The sequence below is a fragment of the Molossus molossus genome, unplaced genomic scaffold (assembly GCF_014108415.1).
Source record: "Molossus molossus isolate mMolMol1 unplaced genomic scaffold, mMolMol1.p scaffold_m16_p_24, whole genome shotgun sequence".
Classification (NCBI taxonomy): domain Eukaryota; kingdom Metazoa; phylum Chordata; class Mammalia; order Chiroptera; family Molossidae; genus Molossus; species Molossus molossus.
This window is the reverse complement of record NW_023425360.1, coordinates 2,819,596-2,831,635: the sequence shown is the minus strand read 5'-3', so window position 1 is coordinate 2,831,635 and position 12,040 is coordinate 2,819,596. Positions and strand designations below refer to the sequence as shown.

General features: G+C 43.1%; 1 protein-coding gene across 3 annotated transcripts in view; it reads left to right on the top strand.

Annotated features, from left to right (window-relative positions):
• PDE8A (phosphodiesterase 8A) overlaps positions 1-12,040 on the top strand; it is a 100,163-nt gene that overhangs the window by 37,755 nt on the left and 50,368 nt on the right. For 2 of the 3 annotated variants that reach the window (XM_036277982.1, XM_036277981.1), the window contains exon 1: positions 9,799-9,858. Coding sequence is in view for 1 of the 3 variants with exons in the window: in XM_036277980.1 (XP_036133873.1) it covers positions 9,832-9,858 (27 nt within the window). In the remaining 2 variants the exon portion in view is untranslated. Of the gene's footprint in view, positions 1-9,798; positions 9,859-12,040 lie in introns of those variants that run through there. The other variant, XM_036277980.1, reaches the window with a different exon arrangement.

Below are 12,040 nucleotides of genomic sequence, written 5' to 3'. Positions count from 1 at the left end.
CCACAACCGCAACTGTAACCGGGGTACGTGCCCCTGACCGGATTCAAACCCGTGACTCATTGGTCCACAGGCCGACCTGTAACCACTGAGCCGAACTGGCCAGGGCCCTTAGAATATGTGGTTTAAAAAAATTTTTTTTCTTTATTGATTTTAGAGAGAGAGGAAGGGAGAGGGAGAGAGAGTTAGAAACATTGATGAGAGAGAACATCAATTGACCGCCTCCTGCATGCCCCGCACTGAGGATTTGGCTCACAACCTGGGCATGTGCCCTGACTGGGAATCGAATGGGCAACCTCCTGAGCCACACTGGCCGGGCCCTTAGCATATATTTTTAAATCCACCATATTTCTACCCCTCAGTTAGATATATCCAAGTTACCTGAAAACTCCCTGCCACTACATATAACCCTGGACAGATATCTTTGCACATGTACCCTTATACAGATCTTTGTGAATAGACCCAGAATTCTCAGTTCTGAGTTACAGAGTATGCAAGTACAGGTGTTTTCGGCTTAACATCAGTAATGAATATCACATGCTCTGAGTGAACATTTCAACCAGGAGCTAGCTATTTCCTACTATTTTAAATGGTAAAAATGACAGTTTATTCTAAGTCAACTCAAAACCTCAAACATTTCCCAAAGCATGGTTATTAACAAGCAGTTGCTTTGAATGAGCTAACAAGGGCAGTTATCCTGCCCCCCGGTAATCTGCCAAAGGAAAGAAGAGGGTGGCCCCCGGAGGAGGATGCTAGGATGTCCTTTCTGCACCAGCATCTTTGGAGATGACACCCTTTTGACATTTGTGCTTTCCAAAATGCTTATGCAGTTATAACTGCTGTGATGTTCTAACAGGTATATTTGGGTTGTAATTTGAGATTTCCTGCATATCATTTTGTTCAAATATATTGGACTTCCGTTTTCTGGTTCTGCACTTAAGGAGCTTGGAAGTCAACACTCTAAGAAAAAGTAAAAAGCTGAGCACACTGAAAAGTCAACAACTCTTCTTAAATCCATAAGAGAGGGGGAATACCCAGGGCAAACTGTTGCCCCAAGATTCAAGAGAGGCATATACAAGGAGTCACTGCTTACCAGAGACTCACAAGCGGAAACCACTGCAGGAAGAAACCTGGGCCAGAGTAAGAAAACCTGAACTGTAACAGATGAATTGCTGGAGGCTCAGGATGGAGGACTAAGAGTTAAAATCTCCAGGGAAACTGGTATAAGGGGCCCCCACAATATTGTGATGTTTACCTCCAGGAGCTTGAACAGATTTCCATAGTAAATAATCGGGGAAATGCTATCTACAAAAAAAAAAAAAAGCACTTTAAATATAAAGATACATATGTTAAAAGTAAGTGGATGGAGAAAGATGTAAGATGCTAACACTAATCTAAAGCAAGTAAGAGTAGCTATATTAACTTCAGACAGAGTGGATTTCAAACTAAAGTTAGCAGGAATAAAAAATGGACACCACATAATGGTAAAAAGGTCAATTCTGCAAGAAGACATAATCAATATCTGTCATGAACATAGATGCAAAAATTCTCAGCAAAGTATTAGCAAATCAGATAAACATTATGAAAAGAATTACATACCACAAACTAGCTGTATCTATCCCAGGTAAGCCAGGCTGGTTCAACATTAGAAAATCAATTCATGTAATCCATCATATCAACAGACTGATGAAGAAAATTCATATCAGTAGATACAGAAAAAACATTTGACAAAATTTAAATTCATGACAGAAAGTCTCAGTAGACTAGGGATAGAGGGAACTTATTCAGGTTGATAAAAAAATATCTACAAAAAACCTACAGCTAACATCATACTTAAAAACTTAACCCGCGCCCTGGCCAGTTTGGCTCAGCAGTTAGAGCATCGGCCTGCAGTCCCAAGAGACCCGGGTTTGGTTACCGCTAAGGGCACGTACCTCAGTTGCAGTTTGTCCCCGGCCCTGGTTGGGTCGTGTAGGTGGCGGCCACTCGATGTGTCCCTTTCACGTCGATATTTCTCTCCCTCCCCCTCTGTCTGGACAAAAAATGGAAAAATGTCCTCTGGTGAGGATAAAAAAAAACAACACAAAACCTGCTAAGATCAGGTGCAGGGCAATGATGTCCCCTTTCATCATTCCTTTTTTTTTATAAAATCCTCAGCCGAGGATATTTTCCCATTTATTTTCAGACAGAGTGTTGGTGCAGGGGAGGGTGTGGAGAGAAAGAAAGAAACATTGAGGTGTCTGTCTCACACTGATTGGTTGCCTCCCACACGACCCTGACCAGGGCCGGGGACAAACCACAACTGAGATACGTGCCCTTGACTGTAATCAAACCCGCAACTCCTTGGTCTCCAGTCCGATGCTCTAATCGCTGAGCCAGATCGGCCAGGGCTCACCACTCCTTTTTTAACATCTTGTTAATGCAATAAGGCAAGATCTATAGATTCAATGCACTCCTAATCAAAACCCCAGGAAGTTACTTTATGGATATTGACAAACTGATTCTAACATTTACATTTTAATGATGGATGCATATCATTCATTATGTATTTGTCCAGACCTGTAGAATGTACATACCAAGAGTGAGTCCTAAGGTAAAATACGGACTTGAAGTGATTTTAATCTGTCAATGTAGATTCATCTTTGGTAAAATATGTGCCATTTTGGTGAGTGATGATGATGATGGGGGGAGGCTATGCATGTGGGGGCAGGGGTGTTAGGGAAATCTGTGTACCTCCCTCTCAACTTTATTGTAAACCTAATACTTCTCTTTAAATATCTCATTTAATCCAGACATCATTTTTTGCCTAACGCTGGGTTTTGGGAAAGAGGACCTGGGTGGTTTCACCCTAGCATGTGACTCGATTTTGTTGTTTAGTTTAGAGTAACATATAAAAGGCTCCTTGTAAATATTTGCTGTTAAAATTGATTGAAAGGAAAATTAGGAACAGGTAAGGGAAGAAAAAAGAGACTAGGACAGTGGGCATGGATATATGCAGTATTTTGCTTGCTCTGGGAGAAGGACCAGGGAAAGAGGTTAGAAACTTGGCCTCAGGGTAGATCTTGGTGCCATCTTGTGGGTGGATCTGGAAAGGACCAAGCTGACCCACACCAGCTTCTATTAGGATGCCTTACACTACTACCCAGCTTTCCACACAGTACTGATATAAAACTGCAAATCCTATATCAGAACTCTGGCCCAGGAATCAGTGGATATGATTGTGTCCTGTCCATCAGCAAGTCCTAATCACTCTGCCTCCAAAGCATACCCCAGATCCATCCACTCATCTCCATGGAAACTGGCAGGCCAAGCTGCTACCCTCTCTAGAAGCTTTTACTGGTATCTTTGCCTCTATTCTCATCCTCCCACTGTCCATTCTCCACAAGTAGCCAAAGGGATCTTTTAAAAAAATAAAAATTAGCCCTGGCTGGTTTGGTTCAGTGGTTAGAGCGTCGGCCCAAAGACCAACGAGTCACGGGTTCAGTTCCGTTAAGGGCATGTACCTCGGTTGTGGTTTGTCCCTGGCCCTGGTTGGGGTCATGCGGGAGGCAACCAGTCGATATATCTTTCTCACATTGATGTTCCTCTCTCTCTCCTTCCCTCCTACTCTATCTGAAGATACAATGGAAAAATAAAATATCCTCGGGTGAGGATAAATAAAAAAATAAAATAAAATAAAAATCAGATCAGATCACTTCCTTGTATAAAACTCTTTAGTGGCTTTTCATGAAAATAGAATGAAACTCAAGCTTTTTGTCCTGGCTTAGAAAGCTTGCCTAGCCACGACTCCATTGCCTGCCGTCCTTTCCTTCCCGCGCACCAGCTGCTCCCCTGCCTGTGCTCCTCCCTGTGTCCTTCGCGCCTGGCTCCGCCGCTCAGCCTTGCCTTCTGCAGTGCTGCTTCAGAGAGGCCTTCCTTGGCCCTGGTCCCGATTCTCCGCATGTCTCCTTGTTCAGGAAAGAGCCTGTCTTGTTTTCTGATGAATGCTCAATGCCTAAAAAGCATTAAAAAATACGATGTGGCCCAGGCCGGTCGCTCAGTGGTTAGAGCACTGGCCCGCAGACTAGACAGTCCCAGGTTCGGTTCCCGCTAAAGGCACTTACTTCGGTTGCAGTTTGTCTCCTGCTCCGGGCAGCTCCTTGATGTGTCTCTCTCACATCAGTGTTTCTCTCTCTCTCTTCCTCCTGCTCTATCTGAAGATAAATGCAAAAATGTCCTCGGGTGAGGATAAAAAGCAAAAATGTAGTGGCTGGCCAGTATGGCTCAGTGGTTGAGCATCGACCCATGCACCAAAAAAAAGGTCACCAGTTTGATTCCTGGTCAGGGGTACATGCCTAGATTATGGGCCCAATCTCTCTCTCCTCGCTTCCTCTCTCTCTAAAAACAATACATAGAATGAAATAAAAAACACAATGTGGCTGCTCAGTGAAGATTTGTCAAATGGATGAATGCTGCTTTCCAGGTTCTTGGGCTTATTTCATTTAGATGCAGGTTGGGGTCAGGTGATTTTAGGTCTTTCTCAACGGAGCGCGAAAAGACCATGGGAATTAAATTGTGTTGAATTGTGTCCCATCCCCACCATTGTCCCTTACTAGGTGTTTGACCACACTCTGAGCTGCGGTTTCTTCATCAATAGAATGGAGTTAATGAGCTCACCTTACTCACAGGGTAAGGACTAAACTGGTTTTAAATATGATTGGAAGCAAAGTATTTAGCACACAATAGGCACCTTCTTTCTCTATTAAAACTGAACCACGTTGTCATTTATGTTTTCCCCTAGTACTACTCATGGCCAGAGTTAGGCACTTGTTTCTTGCACTCTTGTTACCTTACTCTGCGCTTGGCTTATAATATAGTAGTGGGTGGTTTACACATGCCTGGATTAATTTTGACTCTTCTCACCTAAGAATTGTGTCCCCTGATTCTTGTCCAGGCTGTGTCCCTGTGATCAAACGACCACTCTTTGCCGGAGAGAGAGAGACAAGATGGCCCCTGGCCCTACAAGGGAAGCCTGGGGACAGTACAGCCCAGGACAGCATCTGATTTCAGTCTTCACTGTAGTTCCTGCGTTTGCATGCAATTGATGTGAACTGATCCCGGTATAGCTTTAGTTTCTAATACAGGAGATGTAGGAAGAAGGGAGAGCGACCACATGATTCTGCTGTGTAAGATTCCTTCCTTTATGAAGTACACTCTGAATGTAAAAATACTCTGAGAACGTGTCTGTGTGAAAGCTGGTATGAGTATGATTTCTAGATAGATTCAGAAAGAATAGCTGTTGTGTAGACATTCATTCAGAAATATTTTTCAGTGCCTGCCAGGTGCCAGGCTCTGTTCTGGGTATTGGAAATGTAGCAATGAATAAAGCAGATAAATCCCTGTCTTCGTAGAACTTACATTCCAGTGGGAGAGACAGACAATAAAGGAGATAAATAATAAAATTAGTAGTGTGGTAAATGGTGACTAAGAGCTGCGAAGAAAAAAACAAAGCAGGCAAAGGAATAGGGAGGGTCATGGGAGTAGAAATTTTAGGTTGGAATTATATATGTATTTCCTCTCCCATGCCTACCATAATCAAGAGTCATAACCTAGTAACTTTGCCTTCGAGAGTCACATGTAAGTGATGTTAGGTCAGTTAGGCAACAACAAAAAAAATCTGAAAAGTGTTTCATCAAAGCCTCTAATAATTTAGTTCATGTTTCTGTCAGTCATATTTACAAAAATGACTTAAAAATATTAAAATACAGCCCTGGCCGGTTTGGCTCAGTGGTTAGAGCGTCGGCCTGCGGCCCAGAGAGACCCGGGTTCGATTCCCGCTAAGGGCACGTACCTCAGTTGCAGTTTGTCCCTGGCCCTGGTCGGTCGTGCGGGTGGCAGCCACTCGATGTGTTCCTTTCACGTCGATGTTTCTCTCTCCCTCTCTCTGTTCCTCTCTCTCCCTCCCACTCTACCTGAACAAAAAATGGAAAAATGTCCTCGGGTGAGGATTAAAAAAAAAAAATTTAAAATACAAATAGACATCATCCTTATCTATTACTCCTAATTTTACAATATTTTTCTAACAATGAATCTTAATAAATACATAAATATTAAAAAATCCAAAAGGCTAAACTCAACAACTTGTATAATTACCAATATCAGCCTGCGAACATACTGTTTGTTTATATATTACCTAAAAATACCAGTTGCTTTTGAAGCTGAAAGAGTAAATCCAAGTTACAGTATTAAAATTAATTGGGAAATGATTTTTCCCTTCTAAATATTAGTGTAAAAAAATAAATATTATTAAATGGGCTGTGGCCTGCCCTGGCCAGTTTGGCTCAGAGGTTAGAGCATTGGCCTGCGGTCCAGAGGGACCCGGGTTCGGTTCCCGCTAAGGGCACATACCTTGGTTGCAGTTTGTCCCCGGCCCTGGTTGGGTCATGCAGGAGGCAGCCACTCGATGTGTCCCTTTCACATCGATGTTTCTCTCTCTCTCTCCCTCCCTCTCACTCTATCTGAACAAAAAATGGAAAAGTGTCCTTGGGTGAGGATTATAAAAAAGGGGCTGTGGCCTGAAGCATTAGGTCAGTTGATAATTGATTTTCATACACGAAGAAAGGACAGATACAAGAATTCCAGTAGTTCTGATCCCCTATCCAGAACCGCTGGGAAGTTGTTTATTCTTTGAGGGCCCACTGCTGATGTCTGCTCACTGAGTAATGTCATCAGATTTCCTGGGGTGGTGATTTTGGGGGGGCCATGGTAAGTAGTTGTAGGACTTGACTGGGCTACTGTTCCACAGAGGTCCTGAGAGCCGGATATACCCTGTAGACAGGATGCAAGGTTAAAATGCAATCTCGTTGAGTAAATAAAGTGTTCAGTGTAAAATAGAATTGCCAAAACAGTAACATTTTTAACTGATATTGCTAAAATTATACTGAGGCAAAATTTGTAATTCTTAAACAATTAATCTATAGCTTCTTTGGTTTCTTAAAATTGATGCAGTGATGAGTTATTTTCATAAATTGAGATGTAAAGTTATGCTGTCCTTTGTACAAGTTGTTATTTCACCACTTTCGGTGTAGACCATACACCGAGTTGTTTCCCAGGAGGGAAGAGGCTTTGGCACACATATATGTATTTTTTAAAAAACATACTAGTCATTAACATTTAAAATTTTTATTAATTATTGCCTTTAACTTTATTTTTTTTCTTCCTGATTTCCTTAATTTTGTACTGTTTACTTTCTTAAACTGGGCTCGGAAGTTTATTTACTTAATTCTTACATCATGACAAAAAGATTTAAAATTATGAATTTTGCCTCTGAGAAAAATTTAGCAGTATCCTGTAAGTTTTATTACATGATATTTTCATTTTTATCATTTTCCAAGTAATCTATAGTTATAGTTTGCATTTCCCTTGCTGATCCAGCATTTATGTGAGTTAATATTTCAAAAATTTCCAGGGAGGAGCTTTTGTTGTTGATATTGTTTAAGTGTATGTTTCTAATTTCTACTTTGATTGCACTGTGGTTGAAGGATAAAAACTGTATACGTTTTACTTTTTTTTTTATCCTCATCCGAGGACATTTTTCCATTTTTTGTTCAGGTAGAGTGGGAGGGAGAGAGAGGAACAGAGAGAGAGAGAGAAACATCGACGTGAAAGGGACACATCGAGTGGCTGCCACCCGCACAACCGACCAGGGCCGGGGACAAACTGCAACCGAGCTCCGTGCCCTTAGCGGGAACCGAACCCGGGTCTCTCAGGACTGCAGGCCGACGTTCTAACCACTGAGCCAAACTGGCCAGGGCTGTATACGTTTTACTTTTAAGAACATGTTTTAAGCCCGGCCAGTGTGGCTCAGCGGTTGAGCATCGACCCATGCACCAACAAGTTGCCGGTTCCATGCCTGGTCAGGGCACATGCCCAGGTTGTGGGCCCGATCCCCAGTGCGGGGCATGCAGGAGGCGGCCAGTCGATGTTCTCTCTTATCAATGTTTCTGTCTCTCTCTCCCTCTCCCTTCCTCTCTCTCTAAAAATTAAAAAAGGGAAAAAACTTTTTTTAAATGTTTTAAGATGATCTCTTTGAAGACTGTCCTGACCCTCTTGGATTATCGCTCAGAAATTCTGGCTCTGGCGTCCAGCTGTGCCTCTCAGTATGAGGCTGGGGGCAAGATGGGAGTCTGTTCTTCTCACCTTTCCACCCTGTCGAGGAGTCCTCCTCCTCAGTCTGAGGCCTGAAATAGCAGTCCCCTCATTCTTATGCCTCCTGAGAGACGAAACTCCTACATAGTGAATCAGAAACTGAGCCAGTGTCCCATACTTAGAAGACATCAGCTTCTGGCAGTTACAGATGTGCACAGACATTCCCCATTGCTAAGCAGGTTTCATTCCATTTGTTTTCTGTGGGATGGGTCACTGCCTGAGGGGAGAGGCGGGGGTTGGGCGGCAGCTGGGCAGTGTCTGGTGGGAAGGCTCCCAGATTTAGTTCTTCCACTGCCATCTTCTAGGTGTGAGTCATTCCATCGCCAGGGCCCCAGCAGGTGCAGATACCTTCAACACATGCAGTATTTCTGGGAAATTGCAAAAATGTGTCTCTTCCTCTGCATAGGGACCCAGTATCAGGGTTCATTTCTGGGGTCTGGATTTCAGGCCCACATTGTCCCGCCTTTGGATTCCATGATGCCACACACAGTCTGCTCAAGCCTTCCAGTGGCCCTGGGTTTGCAGCCCAGGTTATAGAATAAAACAGACTGGTCAGTGGAGTCCCAGCTGCCACTTGCTGGCTGCCTGGCCCTAAACAAGGTACTTGGAACCTTGGTTTGCTGGCTGTGACCTCTCACCTCATTGCTGTGAGGACTCAGTGAGGTGACGTGTGTTCAGTCGTTAGCACAGTGCCAGGTATATGCTCAGTCCTCCGTTGGCACCATGATGGTTGTTCATGAGGGTTCAGCGATGACACTGTATTTTTCTTTGTGTCTTTTAGTATAAAGTTCTCAAATAGATAAGTATTTATCGTAAGAGCAAGCACTATGCTACTTTGTAAAACGAGAAGTGCCAAGTATTTCTCAGAGGTTTCTTTGGCTCAGAGGTCCCCTGTTCTGACTGCTGGGTGTCATTATTTATGTGCCATTTTTGATGCAAGATTTCACTGTTTGTCATGGGAAGGAGAGAAGTAGACATGGAGGGAGCCACTATCAGTCAAGGTCTAATCTCTGGGGGCTCTTTATATTGTAATCTCATTTGATCTTTGAAACAAATGAGAAATTGAGGCTGGGGGAGGTTGAGTAGCTCACTTTTTTTTTATCTTCACCCGAGGACATTTTTTTTTTTTTACGTTTATCTTCAGATAGAGCGGGAGGGAGAGAGGGAGGAATATAGAGAGAGAAACATTGATGTGAGAGAGACACATCGACTGGCTGCCACCCACACAACCCCAACTGGGGCTGGGGACAAATTGCAACCAAGGTACATTCCCTTAGTGGGAACCAAACCTGGGTCTCTCTGGTCCACGGGCCGCCGCTCTAACCGCTGAGCCAAACCGGCCAGGGTTTGAGTAGCTCACTTAAAGTCACACACCGTTAGGAAGAGAAAAGCCGGGTTCCCACTTATTTCATTTTTCCCTCTCTGCTCTCTCCCTTTCCTGGGGCCATAAGGAGATCCCTGGGATTCCTCCAGAGCAAACCTGGGTGATTTTCTCTGGAGTAGAGATTTTACCTTCATCTGTGGCTCTGATTAGAAGGAAAATGTTAAGCAGGCTTACATGTATGTGTGTGTGTGTATGTATGTGTATATATATATGTGCAAATTTTTTTCTTACAGGTAACAGTAACTAATGTGCAAATTGGCCCCATGAGATTTCATCCAGATCAACTCCAGGTAATTATAAACCATGCTATAGTTTTCTCATGTTTATTTTCTTTAAAGAGGTGGGGAGGGGGAGAGGGTCTAATGTTATACATAGAAAATAGTATTTTATTTTAGATAACAGTCTCAGTACTATAGTTATATAAGAGAGTGTACTTTTCTTAGAAATACACATTTAGGTATTTAGAGATGAAGAAATGTCTGCAACCTACTTTAAAAAGTTCAGCAATAAAGAAAAGAATGTGGTGGGGAAAGCAGGGGGTGGGTGTGGGAGCAGGGAGGACGGGGTCAATGAGGGAAAAGAGGGGGGGCATCTGTAATACTTTCAACAATAACGATTAAAAAAAACAATGTAGCCCTGGCCGGTGTGGTCAGTGGTTAGAGCATCAGCCCACTCACCAAAGGGTCATGGGTTTGATTCGTGGTCAAGGGCACCTGCCTGGATTGTGGGTTCAATTTCCAGCCCTGGGGTGCGTGCTGGCGGCACCCAATTAATGTGTCTCTCTCACATTGATTTTTTTTCTCTCTCCCTCTTCCCCCTTCCTCCTCCACTTACCCCCACACCCCCTCCCCCTTCCTCCCTCTCTAAAAATCAATGGAAAAAATATCCTTGGGTGAGGATTAACAAAAGAAAGAATGTGTGTAATAGTGCACTTGTGCGCGTGTATATGTAGTGAGGGAGTGGGGGAGGGAGAAGAGAGTAAAGGTGGCAAAATTTTTAACAACTCATGAAACTAGAAGGGTATACTAGTATTCATTGTCATTCACAACTTTTCTGTAGGTTTGAAATTTTCTAATACAAAAAAGTAATTCTGGCCCTGGCCAGTTTGGCTCAGCGGTTAGAACATCAGCCTGCAGTCCAGACAGACCCGGGTTTGGTTCCCGCTAAGGGCACGTACCTCGGTTGCAGTTTGTCCCCAGCCCCGGTTGGGGTCGTGTGAGTGGCAACCAGTCGATGTGTCTCTCTGACATCAATGTTCCTCTTTCTCTCTTCCTCCCTCTCTCCCTCTCGCTCTCTCTAAAGATGAATGCAAAAGTATCCTCGGGTGAGGATAAAAAAAAAAAGTAATTCTGGCTGATTTGATTCAGCGGTTAGAGTGTCTGCCTGTGGAGCAGATGGTCAGGGGTTCAATTTCTGGTCAAGGGCACGTACCTGGGTTGCAGGTTTGATCACCAGTCCCTGTCAGGGTCATGTGGGAGGCCACCAATCAATGTATTCTCTCACATGGATGTTTCTCTCTCCCTCGTTCCCTTCCACTATATCTAAAAATCAATGGAAAAATATCCTCAGGTGAGGATTGACCAAAAAAAAGTAAAAACATGTCCTTCCATGTTTCTGAATAACTGTATCAGAGAAAAATTATATATAAATTATTTAATCCAAAATATTAGACAAAAATAACCAATTGAAATTTAACACCAAGTTATTTGATATTTCCTTCACAAAAACATACTCACTGTTCTTTTTTTTTTTTTAATGTGGGAGAAAACTGGTAGAGATGTGCTCTTTTAGTTCTTTGTATTTGTAGTATTTGTTCACATGGGTAAACTTCAAGGAACTAAATGCTGTGGCACAGGACTCCTCTCAGCTCTGTAGCCTCTTTTGCACAGGCTGCCCTGTCTCTGTTACCACTGTGGCCCCGGGAGTCAGTCTGCGTCTGAAGTTGACGGAGCAGTGCACTGCTGAACCAGATCTGGCTGGGGGGCTGGCTGGATAGGGGAGAAACTGTCGATCCAGACCTCCCCTGACCCGGGCCCGGCCTGGGGACAGCCAGCTGCATTCTGGGCAGAGCTAGAGGCACTGCTCTTGTACCTGTGCTATTCCTGTTGTCAGTAACTGACAGGTTTTAAACTATATCATTTGGTCTACTTTAAATTTCCTCTCTTACAATCAAAGTAATTGTTTTCAACTTGGAGGAATTACATAAAATCTTGAGTCAAAACATTTAAATACATTACATAAAATACTAAGTACTTTAGGAGTTTGAAATATTAGCATTTCCCATCTAAGGACTTGCTTAGTTAACTTACTGTTAACTGGAACAAATATTTGTGTGGTTTAATTTATGTAGTTTAAAGATATAGGGCTTGATCAAGCCTTTGTTAAGTTCTGCCAGTGATTTATTAGCAAAAGAAGTAAGTATGTGATCCTAGACTAAAAGCAGGTAGAATAACACTGATTTCCAGGAGCTGA